Raw genomic sequence first — 23,097 nt, 5'->3', positions numbered from 1 at the left:
CTCATAATTGCTAGAAGCACACCCCTCTCCCTAAGGCCTTTTTCTTTTTCTTTTTTGTTTTTGTTTCCTTTCCCGCTGGTGCTAGGGTTTATGTGGCGAAGAAGGGGAGAGAGAAGAAACTGTTAGATAAATAAAAATTTCTTTCCTCAACAATCACAAACCAATAATTTACACGCTTTGTCAAACCAGTACAAGGAACATGGCTAATATTTCATACCAAGCCAACTCAAAAGGCAAATAATACAAGTTACGGCAAAGGGTACACATTAATACTATATAAGGTGACATATAATTTGAAAAATTTAAGCAACATTGACAAAATTTACAAGGACCTCAATGACAAATAAAGAGCTGAATGCTGTAGCCGGAAGGCAGAGACCTATTGAAGATATACAGCGACCGCATCAATCACCTGCAATTACCTGGGGCGCGACCAATAAGCCTGCACTGTTCTGGAAGCAAGGACGAAATCACTTGCTCGTTTACTGGGAAAAGTTCACCATCAATACCACAGCTACTGTTAGAGTGCTTCCCGGGCTTAACCTTTACTGCTTTAACCTGCATTTCATAGAAACAAAGCTTAATTTGATGTCAGTGAGCACCAACCAACAAAACCGCATTAAAGTTTATAAACCAGATTTTCTCAACAACAACAACAACAACAAAAAAAAAAAAAAAGGTCGAGCTCTAAAGTGATACTCTAAGTATCTTGGGGCAGTTTATCTTTGCAAAGTAGATTGATGTTTTGAAAATATCCATACAGTAATGGCCTCCGTGCAAAAAGGGAATTCTGTATTAATGCTCTTAAAAAACTCTCTGCCTTCGAGGAACAAATGTGTAAAAGCATCTAAAAGACATTTGCTGCTTTACCTTGACATATTCAACGTATGGGAGGGAAAGGTGCCGGCCCATTTGCAGAAGCAAGAAGAACCTTATAAGCTTCAGTCTTCCACTTCCATGGACCAACAACAGATCTAACGTGTTATCATCAGGCTCTGCTTTTGGGGCCACAACCTGTGAACTTAAGCTTTGAACAGTTCTGCATGAATGATTGCATGCCAGGACACCAAGAAATTGACCTTTGGTAGTCACCCATTCTTCAGCAGGCTTCTGGACAATATCCTTCCGCACAGCATCTTCAGTGTCGTCTGCTGGTCCAGGCAATTCAATAGGATTTTCCATATTCCAATGAGGTTCTGTGTCCCATCTTGGTTCTGTATCCCAAATTGGGCCCGGGTCCGACATTGTTGATGAGATATCCTCTTTATCATTTGTAGTTGTATTTGCCCAAGAAGATCTAGTGGGGTCATTTGCAGCAGTCAACCCCGTCCATCCTTTATCTGTTTTTGATTTGGACCTAGTCCTGGGCCAATTCGGGGTTACTGAATGTGGAACTTGAGGATGGATAACTTCCGGTTCAGAAGTTGTGTTGCCAGTCCGTCCAGCAGACAAACGCTTAGATTTTGCATCAATGGCTCGCACATATTCTGATGGCTCAGTGCTACTACATGTAGTATCCAAGTCTGCTCCAGACATTCTACTCGGGGTCATTATTGAATCAATACTTGATAAGCTAGAGGGTCTGGGAAGCCCTTCCTTGCTTGACCTTCTCATAATGTCTGTATACAATTCAGACATATCAATGACCGAAGCTTTTCCTTCTCCAGTTGCTTCTTTCAGTGCTGGAAGATATTCCACTTCAAAACTGTACTTTGGTAAGCACATGAATTTGAGGAAACCAGCAACAAAGTAGCGTAATGGACCAAACCGCTTCTGGTATTTCTCGGATAGTTCCAACACTACAATAGATAATTGAAGTAAGCTATCTGAAAATATATGCAATTCAGATAAAAATATTATACGGTTACAAAATATCCATGTGAAAGACTAGTGATACTGCTACAGCAATGGAAAGTAGAAATTCATACACACAAGCCAACCTTTTATTTACTTTTCCTTTTTTATAACCGAGAAATCCTCAAGGGCCAGTGGCGCACGGTTAGGCCTGCCCCTTTACCCCTTATCCACTTAACTACCAGGCTTTTGTTTGCAAAATGCTTCGAAACTGTGACATGCACCTAACCCACACATTACGCGTTGCGCTCTCACCACTAGACCAAAGCCCAGGCGCCGACATGCCAACCTTTTCAATCACCAGACCAACCAACTACATTCTCAAAATTACTTGATCTTAAATCCTTGCTGTCATCACAATTTGCACAACAGCTATAACAAACAAACCATGCACACTTTAGAGCTATTCTCCAGTATTTTAGTTGGCATCAAGAGGTGCAGACTACCATTCATAAGCAATGTCATGCTGGATATCCCAAGTTGCACATATGCATCTTAGATAAGGAAAAAAAAAAAACACGTGCTGAGAAACATAAATTTGGACTGCACAAGCATTAAAAAGCTTCAAGGCAATAGCCTCCACTAGCATTTTTGCATTCGGAATCGAATTTTATAATGCCAATTCTCTAGGCAAAAATAATAAGCATACTGATGATACAAGCTAGCAGAATGTGACAAAGCAGACCCAGGTAAAATAGTGTCAAATGCTACCTCTAGAGTTACTAAGTCAACTTGTAGCATTTCTTTTTTTTGATAATGGGTGTCCGGGCCAGCTTGGGCGCACCTCGATTAATTCCACGGGATAACCGCCACCTCCCACCAGCAATAGGTACCAGGTAACTCTATCCACCAAGGCTAGAATAGATTGGAAGAAATCACTTAGTGTTTTTGTCTCTACTGGGATTTGAACCGAAGACCTCACGGTTCTCAACCCACTTCATTGACCACTAGGCCACACCCTTGGGTGCAACTTTTAGCACTTGAACCCCATAAGGTTTCTAACAATGGAAGTAAACCGGGAATGTAACCCCTAAAATCTAAACACTAACCAGAGCCTTGGTTTAATGAAGACAAACCCAAAGCTTGATGAATGAAATTTTCCTCTGCAAATTTTATTTGTAGGAAGTAGAAAAGATAAAAGAGGAGCACAACACCTTGCTTATTATGTTACACGACCCAATTTCCCTCCTAGTTACACGTAAACCTTCCATTTCAACACAATCAACAGACTATCCGCGAACTATTACCGCTAATTTGTCCTATACCCTAATACAACCCAAAGTACTCCCATACCCTAGACCTCCATGGTCCCAGCAGTCACAATCATTACATCAGGTGGGTTCCAAGGATCTAATGGTCCAAGATGCAGGAACCATGTCGGTCCAAGACCATGGGAGAAATGCTCCAATACAACCGACATTAGTCTTTAGGACTGACCCATTGCCCCACAAGAAGTAACCATAAGCCATATAGAATCCGTGAAGGACACGTTGTTAGAAACGTGTTCAAATAAGGGGTGCAACATCTCTTATTCTATAAGTTTGCTTGACTGATTTTCAATCTGTACCTAAGATAAGAAAGGAAGTTGGTCCAACACCATGGGATAAATGCTCCAATATATCTGCTACCACCAAAGTATCCCACTGTGATCTTTACGACTAACTCATTGCCCTAATGAAGCAAACATGAGATTGGTTAGAAGCTGGATCGTGGTCAACTAAGGGGTGGAACATCTCCTATACTAAATGTTTGCTAGATCGAGTTTCAATCTGTACTTAAGAAAGAAAGGAACATCAACATCAACTCTACAGGTTCACTGCAACTCTGGATCTATTTCCTGGACAGGTTTCAGTCTAACTTGAAGACGACAGAACTGTAACTCTTAGGCTAACACAGTTGTATCCCCCAAATTCCCAAAAGATACCCTAACGTCCAACTTCATATCCTAGTTGACATTGTGTCCATATCCTCTTTCCTTGCAATAGCACCTAGCACTACAAAGCACCCCAAAAGGGGAATGGATGTTAGTTTGGATTTAATACCATCCTATTTGCTTTTCGCTATATTTTTGCTATAGTAGCATCAGACCTATACCTATTTTTATTGAGAGAAGCACACAACTGCGGACCAACCAACCGCACACCAAATTTAAGGCTAACAACATTGTATCCTCTAAAATTTTAGAAAGTTAACATCAAATCCAACTCTATGTGCAATAGCACACAGCACTGAACAAGGCCCCCAAGAGGGGCATGGACGTTAAGAATTTCGGATTCAATGTCATCTTTGTTTTCACTATATTTTTAGGCTTAGCAGCATCAGACCCATACATAATTTCATGAGCAGAAGGCACATAAATCTGGACCACGTAACCGCCACCCACCCAAAAAAAGCACCACAAAAGGCAGCATCTAATGTCTAGTAACATTGCAACTTGAGAAGTGCAATAGGTATGTTTCCAACAACTGGAGTTCGTATAATTGTGAAACTTGAGAAAGTATCTCCAAAAATTCAAAACCTCTAGGTGGCTTAACTATATCTATTTCTTTCTTATCTTTATGGTAAATGTATATAGGGGTAGCAAAAATTTGCAACACAACAGTGTTGTTGAAAGTCGCCGCTTCATCGAAGAAGCGACGGGAGGGGATATCATTTCATGGGCGAAAGTCATGTACTGCAGAGGAATGTGTGTTTTAGACAATGACGCGCAAAGTGATCCTAACAAGGGGCTGATTATTTTGAATCTCAACTTTGAAGAGTTATATTAATATCAGCATTATTTTATATTGGAAATGAAATTAGTTACTTTAGTAGAAGTTTGAACTTTATAGTGCTAAATTAAATATGTTTGGTGTTTTTATAATTCTCATAGATTGTGTGCTTCACTTCGAAGAAGCACATGCTTCACTTCTTGATTTTCACTTCCCACAGACTTCGTCACTTTTTCTCGCTCTTCGTTTGCAAAACTCCTACAGCACAATTGTGCCAGCATACTTTCCCAGTGCTGTATCCTAAAGCTTAATCTTCAGATAAGGAATGAATGTTAAAACCATTTGGGAAAGATAACCTCTTAATGGGCATTAATCACAATGCACAATCATGGTGAGTAATGTAAAGAGGGAGGAGCAGAAAGGCAAGAGATGGGAAATGCCGAAATGTATAAATGATAAGATAGGAAAGACTCAGCAGGTGTCTAGCTTCACTATTATGGATCCAAACCAGGAGCCTTATCTCAAGATATGCACCAATTACCAGCCAGCAAATTTTGAACTTTTTTAATAAAGATATTTAGAACCAACGGAAACAGAGACATCAAAAACAAAGATAATCGATACTTGTCTGCAACAAAATTTTGTTCCACAGAGCAACCAATAAATTAAGTAAAAAAACCTCATCTGTTTTTGCAGCAATATCATGCTGGAGAAGAGGAAAGTGTCAATAAGACTCACTGTTTTAAGATAGGAAAAAGATTCCAACTTAAAGTAATGTTTTACTATGTGTAGCAAAATTATGGGGTGATGATCTTTTTATTTATCTTCTGTTACAGCACAGTTTAATATTTCAAAGAGGATACCCTCCCAAAGGCACCTCACAAGATCCACTAATGACTGACGAGATATTTCTGGTTCTATCTGAGAAGAATTTGAGGGCAAGACCTATAATAATTGTGCAGTTGAAACTTCTCCATAGCCTACATGATACATGTCAGCTTGTCAAGCGACAAGTTATGAAGCACATACACAAAATACATGCATTCTTTTTGGTGATAGTCAGACACCAATGCTCTTACAACATCAATCCTGTTAGTTGCGTCCCAAATTTTCCCTCAAGTTTTGGCACCATCTCTTTAAGATGGAACAGGAATCCCGCAGTTGGAAGGCCAAAAAGAGAATTATATTTATCAATTATTCCCCAATTCATAATTTTGGAGAAAAATTATATTAGAGAAGGTAGATATTATGCATCATATATGTAATAACAATAAATTAAACAATTAAAAGAATTCATTAGGATATAGAAAGCTTGATAGACAAAACTCAAAAAAGAAAAAAGAGTTGCCTTGAGTCTTAAGCAAACACATAACTTGAGGTGCTTTCATGTAACCAAATGCTAATATCGATAGACTTCCTTCTTCGAGTAATCCTAGTAAACTTTGTCATCTGGGACAATTTCTGTGATAATGGTAAATTATGATTTTTTGATACATATTTATTAATAGTTTTTTATTAGAGATTTCAGACTATAAATGAAAGATCCAAGTATCAATAATCATGTTCTAGGGTTTACCAATAGAAAAAAATCATGTTCTAGGTGATGCATCCCCTAATTATCCAATAATATTTCCTCTTTCGCGTCTGACTCCTTATCTTACCCTACTCAAGTATCTGCATTCGAGTACGTAACAACCACAAAGTGTTCATATGACATGAATAATTTAAATAACAAAAGTTATTGTGGAGCATAACATTAATAACTACTAGGAAATAAAAGATAAACAAATTACCGTCGCTTACAAAGCCAAAGTAGGTGACAGTCGTTCCAAAGTGAATTCTACCACTTTGAACCCACTCAACAGCAAATACATCTGTAGGTGTAAGCCCTCCCTGAAAACAAGAAATCGACCCTACATATGAGGAATAGATGACCTAGCAACAGTAATGAAATATTTCAAACAATAATTCACAAGTTTCGCTTGTGAAATCAATGCCTCTGAGTGATAGCATTGAGGAGGGTCTTTCTTAACCAACAGCAAAAAGAAAAGAAGGTATTATAGAATAGAAAGAATACATTCAGAAACCGAGAATATAAAATAATAGAGAACTGAGAAGATAAAACGATAAACCTGAGGAACACTATGGATCTAGAGCAGACGAATAGAACCAGTCTTCTAAAAGAAACTGCCTGACCAAATAAAGGCTGTCCTTAGCTTTGAGAAAGGTTCTTATTGTCATAAAGTAATAATTTTATTGATTATGGGAATTTTTCGTGGAACAAGTGGTACAAGGAAAGTAGAGAATCTAAGCAAAAGTGTGATTCTCTACCAATAGCATCCAATCATCTATGCTACATGGATTCCCATAAGCAGTGTTTCTGAAAGCGCGAAGCAGGAAAAAGCGACAAGGCCCCATTTCAGCGCAATTTTTAGGAAAGGCCAAAATAAACCTTGCACAATAAAATTAATAAACCTTGCAATGTCTTTTGGTAGAAGGCATGGTCCATTGTATGCCAAACAAATTCAAAGCAGTGCTCAATAACTCAGTACTTGACTGTAGTTTTTGTGAAGTTTTTACTTCCTAAACTTCCAATTATACTAATTTCACCCTTAATTCCAAGATACAGATGGTCACAAATCCATCACCACTTTCAACACAAGTTTGCAACTGAAAACGAACAGTAGTATGGGACTTAAAACCTTTTTTTTTTTGTAAGGTAAAAGCTAAGTAACAAGCAAAACTTAGTAGTGCTTCCATTTGATGTTCATAACATATTCCATGCATTATCACTGTAAATGAAAGCCAACAATAAACGTTGAGACTCAGTCTTATACCTCTTCTTGTGATATCTACCTTTTCCAAAGAGACAAAAGATGGGACTTAAAACCTGTTTTTTTGATAAGCTAAAAGTTAAGCAACTAGCAAAACTTAGTAGTACTTCATCTGAATCAGAGTTCTCTTTTCTTTTTTGGAGAAAGGTAACAGTATTATATATGTAGCACAGAGAATGCAAATAAAGTTCTATCAAATACTTTCTTTAGAAAATGTTAATACCACTTTCTTTTCTTGTTCCATTTTCTACTTTGTCACTCTAATTACTTTAAATTCATTCTTCATATATGGAACTTCTTTCAACAAATATCCTTCTTGTTATTTAATGAACAACATTTATTCTTAATGTTATTCCAGACAACAAATAATGAAGATCTATAAAACAGGAGTCTATCCACCAAGTTGAAATCTATAATGAGCACGAAGACGCATTGAAGAAAGATGAGACATACCTTGACAATTGCTATGGCAGCGGACACTGGATCTCTAACTCCAAGCACAGTCCAGACCAAAGAATTATCAGAACCAGCAGGAATGATTCCAATTGGAATCGAAATTGCTTCTTTCTGGTTGTCCCTACTGAGTAGCCCGTTTAAAACCTGAACCAGAAAAGCTACATTAAGCAAGTTCAACTTATTTGTCTGGGCGAGGCAAAATTAACTAATTCTGAGTCACATGTTTCAAATATCAACCAACAGCTATTGGTACAGTTCACTTTTTGGTTCAGAATGACCAAGTTAACATTCAGAAATTTTCAAGAAACAATAGTAAAAGTCATCTTATTATAATAAACAGTGTCAAGAAACAATAGTAAGACTCATATTAAGACCATAGCTCCAAAAATGTGCAAATTCTATTTTAACACAATCAAAAACTACATATAGGGTGACTAAGCTCAAGAAACTAAAAAATAAAAAGAGCCTGAGTGTAACAAAAAGAAAACTAGAAAAGAGATTGCAAGAGGCAGGAAAGGGGTCTGTTGGTTTTGTAGCCCATCTTCAGATTTGTTTTAGTATTATGTCTTTTTTACTAGAGATCTTTATTTTTACTCTATTTTTTATCAGTTTAAAGTATTTCATTTATAAACATGGCCAAACAATTGGCCGTATACAAGGGGCATACCAAAAAGTAAAGAAACTACAAAAGGACATGATTCTCAACAAAGGCACCCATTCCTCTATACAACAAGGGATTTTATGGGTGCACCGAAAGAAAATAAGTGACCGGAGGCTGCTCCTCAACTGGGTAAAACTCGACTCTACCCCCTTAAAAGTTCTCCTATTTCTCTCTTTCCAAACAACCCAAATCATTGCAAGAGGAACCATGTTCCAAGCTCTACATCTTCTCCTCCTTCTCCCGCTCTTCCAACAGAACATCAAATCTTTCAGTCTTTGGCATTACCCATGAAGTTCCAAACCACCGAAACATGTCCCACCATAACCTCATAGTAAACTCACACGTCCTCGCCCGTCTCCTTGCACATGTAGCACCAACTGACAAAGACAACCTTCCGCTTCCTAAGATTTTCTGCCGTCAAGATCAACCCTCTAGCAGCAAGCCAAGGGAAAAACACACTTTCCTCGGCACCTGAAGTATCCAAATTGCATCACAAGGAAATGCATCCTCCTCCCTAACCAAAAGTCTCTCATAGAAAGATTTAACAGAAAAAACTCCGTTATTCACCAAAAATTAACTCTCCTCCCATTTCCTACCTTGAATGAGGTATTTTCACTAAAATCATCCCATCCCTTCAATATATTCCTCCATAAACCGCACCCGAAAGGCATATTGACATCTCTAGTTCTCCATCCACGTTCCTTTTCCCCATATTATCAATTATCAACCCCCCCCCCCAAAAAAAAAAAAAAAAAAACTTGTACCTGCATCCCAAATCTCCAAAGCCTTTTGCCCAGTAGAGCTTTGTTAAATTATTTTTACTCATAAGAGATCTTTCCAGGGTAATTTTCCTCTATTCAAATTGTGAAGGGCTGGCAGGCATTGTTTTAAAAGGCAGTGTCAGGACTCGCCCTGGGGCTCGCCTCGGGGCAGGGCAGTGGCAAAACGCCTTGGGGCTAACGTGCGAGACTTAGTTCCTATGAGGCTTACGCCCTAAGCGCCCAACCATACGCCCTAAACACGCCTAACGCCCAGAGCTCGCCTAACAGTTCTTACACAAATTATATTTTAAATTCCTTAATTAAAATCATTCACCCTCATAATTGTTTAACAAAATAATGATACTTAATAGTTTTTCATCTATAGAAATAGAAGATTGGGTGTAACTCATATAACAAGTCGTAGTATTGGATATTTACTATTTGAGAACGTCGTGAGGGTGAATATCACTTAATTTTAAAAAAAAAACACACATAGCGGAATTGTATATTTTCACTTGTCATTGGTCATAAGTCCTATGTATCAGAATTATCATATAATTTTATTTTTTGTTCATGAAGAAGTTATGTTTTAATTGTAATATTGATAAATTTTATTGATTATTTGCTTATAGGGAGATAAAATGAATAGTATGATAGTAATAGTGTTTTAAGAAACTGTGTTTTTTTCCGTGTTTGAAAGTTAAAATGTTAGAATTGATTTGCATTTCATAATAGCTTTTATTTCATTGTATTGTTTATACTTGTAAAATTATGTTATATATATATATATCACTTATTTATAATTTTCTTCATTTTTTTACGCTATTTCACCTATTTAAAAGTATTTATTATAATTATATCATTTTATAAAATATTAAAAATTAAAACCCCATGGGGCTTACGCCCCGTGCCTCGGGGCTTACGCCTGACTAAGGCAGACATAAAACGCCCCGCCTTACGCCCTCGCCTTTTAAAACACTGCTGGCAGGAAAGCTAATAGAAGGTATAAAAACAAAAAGAATCTAGGACACTCATCCATGATCAAACTGTATATATTTTGGTGCACCAATGATGCTCCAGCATTTTAACGATGATTGGTCAGATGCCATGGAGAGAAGCCCCTTTATATAGGCTTTGTTCACTCTATACTCAAGGATCTTCTCCCTTTTCTCAATGACAATTACTTGCTTGGGTAAAATAAAGAAGTGAAATTCCGCTGGAGAGGCCTCAGAGAGTGATTATTTTTGCTGACTTTCAAAAATTAAGGGTCAGCCTTTCATGTTCTTTAACCTTTTTGTGTAGCCTTTAACAAGATTGTCCCCTTAGGTGAAACTGCAATACCCAATACATACAGTCCCCGTACTTCATAAATGAAGCACTATCTTAATAGGAAAGCATCCAACCATAATTGACAGACCTTACAGTTTGTTTTACAGGGTATGGGAAATTTCCAAAAGGTCAATGGTTGTACTAAATCTCAAAGAAGCCAGCCGTCAAAGATCTTAATCACTCCATACAAGCAATGTGGAACACTTCCATAAAGTTTGTGCCTATCCTAAAGAAGAAAGAAGTGATATTAAAGAAAATATAGCAAATCAAGTAACTCTGTGCACACATAAACTACGCCACGCTAACTCACTCAATCTAGTGCTACTCAAAAAAAACTTTATGAGCCTAGTAACTGACTTATTGATGAAAGAAACTAGACCCATTGAGCTATATAAGCAGACATGCAGTGATACACACTTGTCACTTGTGAAGTTTGAGAAAGAGAGACCATAACTAACCTCATTCACTATTCCATCGCCTCCTACACATATAATACCTGAACATTTTGCAAATCAGAGAATATAAGAAAAAACAATGATGAAGATGATCCAAGACATCTAAGACTGAACAACAGAAAAGCCAGATAGCATTGAAAGAAATACCATCAGGACATCTGCTGAAGTCAACCGTGCTTGCAAGTTTCTTGGCATGACCTGCAGATGTGGTTTTGACTACTTCCAACTTAAAGCCAGCAAGCTGTTAATTCAATAGAAACAGGCCTAAAACTTGAGTCAACAAGAACAAACAAGGATATCCAGTCTGAGATGATTTGGCTTGAATCAGAGAACAGCCAAAAAGAAATTCTGAAAAATGAGAATCTCAAATATGCACAACAGAAGGCATACGTGACAGAAACAGAACTTTCTCAACCTGCACCTTATGAAATCAATAGGTAATATCCACAATTGGCTCCCACGACAAATTAAACATGAAAAGTTAAAACCAGGAAGTATCAGAAGAGAATCCTCCAATACTTACAGGAATAATACGAGCAATTTAGACTACGTATTTTATGGCGCTTATTCTGAAGAAAAAAAAAAGTTAGCTTGAACGCTAAAGACTTGAGACCTATAAATCCAGCAAAAACCATCTAGAAGATTTTTGTAACGGTGCTTCTCTTTGGACATACTAAAGCATCAATTGCGAACGAGTTAGTTGATTCCATGTAAAAAAAAAAAAAAGGAATCAAAACTTGGAAAAGGCATATGATTTTGTAAATTGAGGCTCTGCACTTCATAATTGAGAAGATATGATTTGTTAAGAAATATTTGAAGACAATTATCAAGAAAAATAGTTATTATGATGACAGCATTCGCATATATTAATCTTTTTTTTGGATTAGTAAAAATTGTATTTATTTTTCTCAGACATCTCGTAAGTTTTGCCAACCCCAATTAACTTGGGATGAGGGGTAGTTGTTACATATTAGTTGCATTTTGCGAGTTTTGACAGTTGGGGACGGGAGAAAATATAAAAGACATGTGGACAAGAAAAGGAGCAACCATATAATTGGATAAACACAAGAAAGCAAAGAATAATGACCATAAGTAATGTCGGGAGACAAATCAGATAGCAGATAGCAGATAGCCTGCATATCGCATTGAGCAAGCACCCCTTTCTAGTAGCAAGGATGGTTGGTGCTAAGAGAAAATGCTATCAGAGAAATGATTTATCTCATTTACATCCAACAACGGCAATCCTAGACAATTGCAACCACTATAATATTATTATGCATTTAGCTTTACCTTTTCAAAAAAAAAAAAAATCGTGCAATTAGAGGTGCAAAAAAAATTTGCAGATAGACAACAACAGATTACACTTCTAGTGCATACCTTGAATATAGGTTCAACCTTGCGATGGAATACTTTACTTGAACGACCACGGCCAGACCTTGGGTTTAAAATGACGAGCATTTTAGGAGGATTTTTACATCGTACAAATGACTCAGGAGGAAATTCATTAGTAACCACATCAGAAGCCTGCTTCTTTGATGAAGCCAGAGGATGAGCCAATAAATTCACATAACACTGTTGATCTGCAAATGCATTTACCCATTGAAGTGCTTCCTCAGATGAAGAAGCTAAGAAGCGAAAGTCCTTCTGACTTTTTCGAGTTTTTTGAAAACAAGAAAGAGCACCAGAACCTCTTCTCAGGGGATATGAATGGATGGTGAAATGCCGGAGTCCAGGACAGTATGATACCTGTGGTACGTGTAGAACCTATTGCTTAGCAAAACTCAAACGGAAGTGATATAAATTCTGTCAAAACCCATAATCCCTTAAAGAACCTTACCGAAATAACATCTTCTAGACGCAGCATACTAGAACCCCAAACCATAGCCTTGCTGGTAAGTTTGGCTTCAACAGCATCCTTGTTAGTAACCTCCTTTGAGGCTTCTAACTCTGCATTTTTAATTGCCTTTCCCTTGTCCAAAACCAGCTTTCCAGAAAATACTTCATATCCGAGCAGGTCAGATTTCTCATCCCCTATGTCAATCCTATGCTCCACACTTTTCTCTTTCTTAGGATCATTATTACTCACACTAAGTTCTCCACGCGTCAAATTCCTTCCTTTGCTTCGTTTTTCAGGGAAAACAACAGGAGATGAATGCTGCCCTGCTGCTGTAATCTGGGAACACAAACCGAGACGTCGTAGAGACTGCTGAGTTGTAACTCTCAAAGAATTATTTTTAACAAGATTCCCACTCTTCTGCATATTTCTGCTCGCCGAGCAAAAGAGAGAGAATACAATTGAACTATAACGAGTCGCTATACTGCTAAGTGTATCAAGATCCACAAAAATAGCTAATTCAGAGCCTCCTGCATCATGATAATTTAAAATTGGTAAACAATTTTTTTTTAAAATCACTAAACTATTACATAATTCAGAGCAAAACAATGCAAACCACACTCTCCAGATCAGAATAAGCAAAATTGTCAAGCCATAAACTACCTGTAATCTCTCAACAACAAAAACTGCATATTTACGAAAGCATTCACTAAATCACATGAACATGCAAGCAACACACCACTCTCCAGATCAAAACTACCTAAATTGATCCCAAAAAATAGAGAATTATTTACCAAACCGGTTAAAATTGACGAAAACACGGACACAAACAACAAAACAAAAAGGAAAAAAAGAATACCGACCTGATTTCTAGGGTTTTTGAGGTCAAAAATCAACGGTCCAAATCGGAATCCTCAATTGAAAATCTCATCGGAGAAAATGCGTTTTATAGTCGGGGAGATGACCCGACCCGATAATATTCACTTGGGAGTTGTTTGGGGAGAAGGAGGAAAATACAGAGAAATGAGAAATGCTTTTTCCGTCCACTTTCTCTCATCTACCAAACACACCACCAAATAAAAAAGAAGGAATTCCTTCTCTCTTTCATAATGCTACTAAAAGTATATTTCTTTCTAATTTTAATGGATCTACTTTAGTTCTTTAGCTTTAGGACATGGGAAATTATAATTTGCCAATTGTCCTTGTTTTCGGGATAAAGTAATATTTTATGTTTCGATTGAATATCTTAATTTGGTTTTGTGCTGATTATTAGGTATATCCGTATATGGACGAGTAGTTTAATAGGTGTATTATGTGAGGTTAAGTGTTTCTTTTTAATGGAGTACTAATTTTTGGGGGAGAAGAGAATATATAAAATTTTGAGAATATAACGTGGAAATAATATATTTTGAAATTTTCCTTTTTCAAAAATGTGACATTATTTGGAAAAAAAATGGACATTTAGTTTTTTAAGATAGAAAGTAATAACATATTTACATAGTGCTAAAAGTATTTCTTCTAGTGTGGGATGATATAGTTTGTTAATTTTAGTGGATCTACTTTAGTTCTTTAGCTTTGGGACATGGAAATTATAATTTGCCAAATGTCCTTGTTTTTGGGTTGAAGTAATATGTTATGTTGCAATTGAATATCTTAATTTGATTTTGTGTTGAGTATTAGGTATATGAATGAGTAGTTTAGTAGGTGTATTATGTGAGGTCAGGCGTTTCTTTTTAACAGAGTACTAATTTTTTGGGGAGAAAGGAATATTTAAAAAAAAATAGAATATAACATGGAAATAATATATTTTGAAATTTTCCATATTGAAAAATGTTTGAAAATGTGACATTATTTGAAGAAAAAAAATTGGACATTTAGTTTTTTAAGATAGAAAGTACTAACATATATGCATAGTGCTAAAAGGATTTCTGCTAGTGTGAGATGATATAATTTGTTAATTTTAATGGATCTACTTTAGTTCTTTAGCTTTAGCACATGGGAAATTATAATTTGCCAATTGCCCTTGTTTTGGATTGAGGTAATATTTTATGTTTCAATTGAATATCTTAATGTGATTTTGTGCTGAGTATTAGGTATATAGAAGAGTAGTTAGTAGGTATGTGTTATGTGAGGTCAAACGTTTATTTTTAATGGAGTACTAAGTTTTGGGAGAGAAGAGAAAATTTTGAAAATATAACGTGGAAATAAGATTTTAAAAATTTCCTTTCTAAAAGTGTGATATTATTTGACAAAAACTAAAAGAAAATATGGACATTAATTCATTTTTCAGAAAGTACTAACGTATTTACATGACGGCAAAAGAAGCAACATATTCACTTGCATAGGAAGATTATGTAAAATTGAATGAGTTATGAAAGAAAAACTTTAAAATATTTTTTGGTTAAAATTGTGAACTAATATTCGCTTTTTACAAAATTTAAATGTTGATTTGGTGTAAAATATTGGTAGATTAAAAAATTGTACGATTTTTTTAAAAAAAAAACAGTATAAAATATTTCAAAATTTATCTTGAATAATTAGATAAATTTATATTCTTGAGTCTTTGAAAGTAGAATAAAATTATTGACGGAATACTGTCAACATGTTGAACATTTCATATTCATAAAATAAAAAGATTTATATTTTTTTTAATAAACAATAAATATAGATGCATGTATGTAACTAGATATATGTGTATGTATATACACCTACTTATGTGTATGTAACTAGATATATGTGTATGTATATACACCTACTTACGTGTATGTACATTGTTCGATTACCTTTTGAAACAATTATCAGACATTAAATAAAGTACCGTTAATCCTATGCGATATAAAAGTTAACCTGAAATTATATTTCATATAATTCAGTCTTAAATTATATTAGATGAATCAGTCGAAATTATTTAATCTAAACTTATTATGACAAAAACATGCATCTAACGATTGAAATAGTGATTTAATGGAAATGATAATTGGTTGGAGGAAAGAATCAATAGAAGACAATATTAATAAACACCGGAGCTATAACGTTTTGTACAAATATATAATACACTACTCCACATTAGTGCAGAAAAAAGGGTCAAACAATGTGACATGATACCAAAAAATTTGCTACATATATATAAGTTTTGGATTATAATTTATAAGCTAATTAGATACTTTATTTCAATATACAAGAGTAAGTTTGAAATGCCGAAAATGAAGAACCCACCGTCTAAAATACACTATGGAAATGAAATTCAAGTCCAAAATTAAACACTCAAGCATTTCATGCTTACAATAAACAACTACTGACGATTTTGCATAAAAAAATATGTTTCATTTAGCAATAACAAAGGCTTGTGACTTTTTTATTCTAGAGTACAATTTTTCCAACGTTTAGGTTGTCTAATCAGCTACGTATTTTCCATATCAATTACATGCAAGAATAGTACGTAATCACAAAGCTAGACAATTTTCTTGAAACAAAATACAAAGTATTTAATTATTTCAAACTTATGATAAGTAGATAGTTCAATTTATTTTTAATTTTTTTTAAAAGATAGTGTGCGTATAATTTGTAAAGCTTCATTTCAAAGAGAATATGTTTAATAATTTGGTCTTTATAAAGTCTAGACTCTTCATTTCAACTTTTCACGTGCACATTATCTTACTATGCATCACATATAAATTAAATTCCAAAAGATAATAATAATATCCCGGTTTATAGATAAAGGATTGTTTGAAGTATAAAAAACAACAGTCCAACAAAAAAGGCGACATTTCTTATACTTAATCGTTTCGGTTTGAAAAGGCACAAACCTTCATTTTCCTTTCACTTCTTTTATAAATACTAGTATTAAGTTTTTCTTATCATTTAGCTATATAAGAAATTAGTTTTAAGGTTTTCTAATCATGGCTGGTAAGTGGTAAGCCAATTGTAGGAGCAAATTGGAGGCAATTGAGAAGATTTTGAGGCAATAAGGTGTCGTTTTGACGATTAAAGCCAGCAAACAAGATGATTATTATTTGAACTTCTCAAGCAGCCACTATTCCACTCTAGCTACCACACTCTCCCTCAGTATCCTAGTGCTTTATTTATTTGTATTATTTTGTTGTGTGTATTATGCAAGTATTGTTTTGTGTATTATGTACCAAAAAAATAAATAGATGTAAATACCATTGGTATATATGTGTAATACGAAGCTCAGTTCTCCACTTTAATTATTTGCATCTGTAGTTTACGAATTGCAAATCAGCATGAAATCACCAATTAAGGCACACATCTATCATATGTGTCATCAATTAAAACACGTCATAACCGTTATTCCTTTAGTCATAGCTCATTAGTTGAAACTACTTTGAAAAATGCTAATTAAATTAAGTGATATAATCCAAATCAAACAGCTGCAAGTACATACGTAGTCTCATCATTAGTTTAGGATCACTTTCTTAGAATGATCAACAAACAATTACTCTATAATTAGAGCTAAAAGAATTGGCAAAAAGGGTTCAATATTATCCCACCAGGCCTCTATTAGACTAAATATTATTTCAATTTTACACTTTAAAATCATTCGGATATCATTATAGTTAATTAGTAAATTGTCTCATATTCGTCATTGATTTTAATTAAGCTCCAACATGGATTGAGTGAATTTCACATGTAAAAATTCTTTGGGAAAAGTACAAAATTAAATTTGACTACGGTTTGAAACCACACTGCTATATTTATTAGGTTGAATCCATGTTAGAACCGATGACAAATATTGTGCGATTTGCTAATAACAAGTGTTTTTCTTACGTAATTAATTGAATTTGAAGAATGAAACTGTGTTAGTAGTATTTTGTGAGTTTAAGTTATATACATCATTGATGTAAGTAAACCATCATGTTACCTTTATATGTTTTATCAAGTAGTTTTTTATTTTCAAGATAATAAATTGTATCGCATATTTTAAGAAGATTTACCCTAAATATCTTTTGAATGACTTACTAGTGAAATCTTTACACTAACTGTGTTTATAACTTAAATTCTTTTTCTCCATAATAAGATTTTTCAAATCGTAAAAAAAAAAAAAAATCTCTAAAACAAAGAGAGATCTAGAATTTCTATAATATGAGTGCACCATTCACTAAAGTGGTTCTCTCCTTGATGTACATGCTCCAAATCTTTCGAACTCCTAAAGTCTACTAGATAATATCTTAAGTTATCTGTACTTCCAAAATAATACATGATATAGTACAATGTAACTATCTAAAAAATATCTGTCCCGTACACGAAAAGAAAAAGAAAAAATACATACACCCACTATTAGAAAAAGAGATTTTCTCGGCTGACATTCAAATTTATGATATAAAACGTGATTTGTCATCTCATTCTCACTGAATAGCTTCACTAAAAAAATGCATGATAAGAAACGCATTATCGAAATGCTGGAAAACTTCATAAATATTCCTGAGTGAAAATTCTACTATTTATGTTTTTTTCCCTCGATATTCAGTGAGACATAACCACAAAAAAATTTCAGTGGGAAAATAGCAATTTTTCAGATAGACCTTAATTCTGAGCCTTATATATTCACCAAAATCACTCAAGTAAACTACAAAAACAAACATAAGAAATCTACAGTGCATCATAGCTTCCGAGAACATCAACCTCAGCTGAATAATCAATACTACTAGATGGCAAATAATTTGACGAATTAGCCAATAAATCAAGGAATTGCTCTTCCATTTGGCCGCTAAATAAATCATTAAAATTAGGTTCCATAAAATAATTAGACTCCGAGCTCACTGAAGATGAATAACTAGACGACTTTGCTGGCAACAAAGATGATGACGGTGATGGTGATGGTGATGGTGATGGTGATGACGACTTTGTTGGCAGCAACTCATGATGAATATCTTCGAACTCCGTCATCCCATTGGTCTCCATGATTCTAGCTATATCCGAGTCCCGTCCTGTGAGTTCTTGCACAAGTGACCTAAATCTCGTGGCACTAGTCTTTACTTTCATAGGCGTAGAAATATACACAACTTTGACATTCGACTTCTTTGAATTATGGTCGTCTCTCTTCCTTTGTTTCTTGTTATTCTTGCACTTCATCATCATTACTAGATATGCCTGAGTCCCAAATTAGTTCACGTGATATAATAACTAATTTGAGCAGAACCTTAGAATTCAACTAACAAGAGTAGTTATTAGTAGTAAGTTGAGGTGAGTAGGGAAATGGAATTCGTTGAGAGGTATAAATAGTTACGGATTGGGAATAAATTAGGTACACAGAGGCGGCTTCTTGGAAGGGGATAATGAAGAAAAAGTAAAAAAGGACAAAAGGGATTGGAAAATAAGTCTTGATTGAAAATGGGAAGCTTGGAGGAAATTAGGGTTTAAGAAGAATCTATTATAGAGACGGATACTTGGGAGACCCCCAAACGTTATGTGCGGTTAATGGATAAGAGAAGTGAGAACTACGTACATGAACTGATTATAAAACAAATTTATTTCTGATACATCCCAATTCCCACGTGCGCAGACAAGGATGACTCTTGAAAAGATAAAGTATTCGGTGGCTCTTGAAAAGGTATAGTACATATGGGAAAGGTGATTTATTCGTTTTCTAGTTCTAGTAGTATATAAAGTACGGTACATAATTAAGAGCTACTAGAGCTGGCTTATCTGTGTACATGTTATTGGTGTTTCTAGAAACGGACCAAGACTTTTTTCGGAAGTACTTGGTTGGAAGTTCCACGAGATTTCTAAAGATGATGAGTGTCCAATTAAAGAAGAAACTATGGACTCTCCTTTTTTTTTTTAATAATAAATAATTATACTTATTCGGTGTTTATATTAAATCAAATAATTTATATTAGTAATTAAAATTTAAATTGAATACATATATTGTTTATATATTAAATCAAATAATTTATATTAGTAATTAAAATTTAAATTGAATATATATATTATTTAATTATAATTAAATAATAATGAATGAAAAACACGTATCATGCATTCATTTGATTAATGTAAACGATCAATGTGAGTAAGATTTTACCATATTATATATAAAATTTGATGGTCTATTTTGATCCTGTATTGTTATCCGAAACAGTTGAAGATGGGCGAAATACTTTACCAATAGCAGCCATACCATCGCGATAGGTAAACTGAATGAATTAACTTATTAAAATAATGAAGGCTTAATCATTGTGCTTCTTTACTAGCCGTAATTAAGGTAATAAGTTCAGTTGTTCAGGATAGAGTTAATTAATAGCATTAATATTTTTTCGGCCTACCTCTCTACCTTTCATGAATCCGTTCATAGTCAATCTTTCACACCTTTGCACTGGGGCGTCTATGCAAAGGAGATGAACGGACGCCCACTGCGGAGATGTGGGAGGTTGGCTATGAACGGTTTCAGGGGAGGTAGAGGTAGGCCGAAGAAGAATTGGGGAGAGGTAATTAGAGAGGACATGGTGGAGGTTCAACTTACTGAGGACACAACCTTAGATAGGAGGTTATGGAGAGTAGAAGGTTAGTAGGTAGTTGAGCATTGTCCTGCTTACTCTTTCGTACTAGTAGTCCTAGTATTACTCTTGTAGTTTCTTGTCCTTCGATTTCTACTACTATATGTTGTATCTTATACTTCGATTATCGTATTAATTTGTGGTAGTTGTAATTTGTGGTAGTTACAACTATTTTTTTCCCAAACATCTTTATCATGATTTTTATATTATTTTGTTGTGACTTTCTATACTGCTTTGAATTGTTTGTCCTTGTGCCGAAGGTCTACCGAAAACAGCCCCTACCTCCAAGGTCTGAATACACTCTACCCTTCCCAAGCCCACATTGTGAGATTTAACTGGGTATGTAGTTGTTGCTATATTTTTTAAAATTTCCAACAAATTAGATAGTATCACCTCTCAAAGTAAAAGTATAACCAGTAGTAGAACATGAATCACCAGATAAAATGTTTCAATTTACATTAGAAAAATCTTCGAATACAACAAGATGTTTTTGAAAAAAAACAACACCATAGTTTTTGGTATGTACCCAGTAAATATCTCATAACTCTCGTTAAGACATGCCGATTTTAATGGTTCGGACATATGCAGAGGAGATGCGTAGATGCTCCAGTGAGTAGGTGTGAGAGGTTGGCCGGGGGGGCTGAGGAGAGTGAAAGGTAGGCGAAAGAATTCCTGGGGAGATGTGATTAGCTAGGATAAGGCACAACTTCAGCTTACCGAGGACATGACCTTTAATAGGAGGGTGTGCAGGTCGAGTATCAGGGAGAGGATTAGTAGGTTGTCGCGCAGATCTCTTTTCCGTACTAGGAGTACTAGTAGCTTTTACTCTTAGATCTCTAGTGTCACGACCCAACCCCGTAGGCCATGACTAGTGCCCGAGCTGGACACTCGTATACACCTGTTAACTACAATCATCTACAGCTAGCATAACAAGTATTTATATATATAAAGGCAAGACGTTGCCTTAACACTGTCGCATATATGCATATCATGGCCACCTGTCTCCTGAGGAGTTACAACTTTCACATCAAATATATATATGTCTACGCAGGCCGACAAGGCTGCCACTACGCATAACATCCCAAAACATATGTATATATACGCAAGCCGACAAGGCTGCCACTACGAATGGGTACGCCCCAAAACATAAGTCATGTCTACATAGCAAAACAACAACTATATACAGACCCACACATATGTCCACAGACCTCTAAGAGTAACGACAATATCATATGACGGGACAGGGCCCCGCCGTACCCTGAACAAACACATACATATATAACAAAAGGGATCTATACCACAAGCTAGGCTCCGGAACAAAAGAGCACTCCAAAGTGGTTGAATAGATATCCTAGGCTGGCGGATCTCCGAAACGAGCGTCTGTACCTGCGGGCATGAAACGCAGCCCCCCCGAAGAAAGGGGGGGTCAGTACGGAGTATGTACTGAGCATGTAAAGCATGAAATATAGTAAATAGGATCATATCTGAAATGGAGAGTGTAGGACCCAATGTAACAATCAGAAACCATAGGACTTACCTTTGAACATAAATCGTATGTGTCAACATTACACCCAAGTCATTATAGGATTTAATAATCATAACCAAATAATTATACTGTATATAAGCATATATAACGTGTCCCGGCCCTCTAGTGAGGGTCTCGGTGAATAAATAATCATATGCCATCCTGGCCGCCATCCCCATATCATCATATCATCATCTCATCATATACATATATATATATATATATACATAACGTGTCCCGGCCCTCTAGTGAGGGACTCAGTGAATAATGCGGTGAATCTGCGCACGAAAACATGTCCTGGCCCGGGACTCAGTGAAGAATGTAACGGTAAGCACGAGCAGAGTAATAAGCAACCACATACATACAAATCATCTTTTGAGACTCAATAGATAAGTAAACTAATCAGCTCTCAAGTATAAGATAATGATCATATTAAGTTCTTTCTAAATGTCACTATAAACTATAACAAGGAACGTTTCAGGATTCATACACATGTATCAATTTAACATGATATAGCTTATCAAAGTCAAGTATACCTCTAATTATGCAATTCTTTAAGAGTAGGAATTTCTATACATCATTTATTAGTTAATCATATAATAGACTCGAAACAATAGCTCGACTATCCTAAAAGTTCTAACATCAAGAAACGAATAAAAATCATGAGTCATGCTTGGAACTAGAGAGTAGAATTTCCCCAAGGTTTATATCATATCTTACTTACATCTAGGACATGCCAAAAGAAAGAAGGGATGGGCTTTACATACCTTTAGCGTTTAGTCGTAATACAACTCGTACACGTTGCCCAATAGTACCTTATCCTATATTAAGATATCAAGAGCTACGATTAGGCTACGAGGGAATTCAATACGTATTTTAACGTTAATAACCCCTTTCTAAACATTTAGACGACGTTTCGTTCGCATTCAAACCAACTAATACTACAAGCTAATATTGCTAGTCATATATTCAAGTATCAACCCGAGGCTATTTAACATGACTCGAGGGAATCTCGGACAACCCGTACAATATTCAAAACAACTCACTCCATATACCAAACAACCCGCAATCTTCACACTTGACAAGAATGACAATACATACTTTCTTCCAATTCACAAATCTTATCAACAATCACATGCTAACAACGTCACTTACACGATTGT

The 23,097-nt window shown here is 35.4% G+C and overlaps 2 protein-coding genes across 3 annotated transcripts; both read right to left on the bottom strand.

Annotated features, from left to right (window-relative positions):
* Positions 1 to 122: 122 nt before the first annotated feature.
* On the bottom strand, positions 123 to 14,131 carry LOC132645370 (sphingoid long-chain bases kinase 1). Of its 2 annotated transcripts, XM_060362324.1 has the most exons (10): positions 13,759 to 14,131; positions 13,559 to 13,655; positions 12,899 to 13,425; positions 12,439 to 12,807; positions 11,209 to 11,302; positions 11,065 to 11,102; positions 7,853 to 7,999; positions 6,359 to 6,458; positions 871 to 1,799; positions 123 to 558 (listed from the first exon to the last, which is right to left on the bottom strand). In XM_060362324.1, the coding sequence occupies exons 3-10, from the start codon at positions 13,319 to 13,321 to the stop codon at positions 409 to 411; spliced, it is 2,250 nt and encodes a 749-aa protein (XP_060218307.1). In that variant the 5' UTR covers positions 13,322 to 13,425; positions 13,559 to 13,655; positions 13,759 to 14,131; the 3' UTR covers positions 123 to 408. The 2 variants fall into 2 exon arrangements, with proteins under 2 accessions (XP_060218307.1, XP_060218306.1); XM_060362323.1 differs by lacking the exon at positions 13,559 to 13,655 and having other exon boundaries at positions 13,759 to 14,130.
* Positions 14,132 to 18,290: 4,159 nt separating this feature from the next.
* On the bottom strand, positions 18,291 to 19,300 carry LOC132599958 (uncharacterized). Its single transcript, XM_060313105.1, has one exon. The coding sequence runs from the start codon at positions 18,992 to 18,994 to the stop codon at positions 18,506 to 18,508; it is 489 nt and encodes a 162-aa protein (XP_060169088.1). The 5' UTR covers positions 18,995 to 19,300; the 3' UTR covers positions 18,291 to 18,505.
* Between the last annotated feature and the right edge of the window lie 3,797 nt (positions 19,301 to 23,097).

Source organism: Lycium barbarum, chromosome 6, assembly GCF_019175385.1.
Source record: "Lycium barbarum isolate Lr01 chromosome 6, ASM1917538v2, whole genome shotgun sequence".
NCBI classification, from domain to species: domain Eukaryota; kingdom Viridiplantae; phylum Streptophyta; class Magnoliopsida; order Solanales; family Solanaceae; genus Lycium; species Lycium barbarum.
Note: the sequence above shows the minus strand (reverse complement) of the source record. Positions and strands in the feature narration are given on the sequence as shown.

Excerpts from the sequence above, each read along its gene's own strand:
- LOC132645370 (XM_060362324.1), bottom strand. The coding sequence starts at position 13,321 with ATGCAGAAGAGTGGGAATCTTGTTAAAAATAATTCTTTGAGAGTTACA. Across the intron at positions 12,808-12,898 it reads GTCTAGAAGATGTTATTTCG|GTATCATACTGTCCTGGACT; the intron begins GTAAGGTTCTTT and ends CACGTACCACAG. Across the intron at positions 8,000-11,064 it reads GCGATGGAATAGTGAATGAG|GTTTTAAACGGGCTACTCAG; the intron begins GTTAGTTATGGT and ends TTTCTGGTTCAG.
- LOC132599958 (XM_060313105.1), bottom strand. The coding sequence starts at position 18,994 with ATGATGATGAAGTGCAAGAATAACAAGAAACAAAGGAAGAGAGACGAC.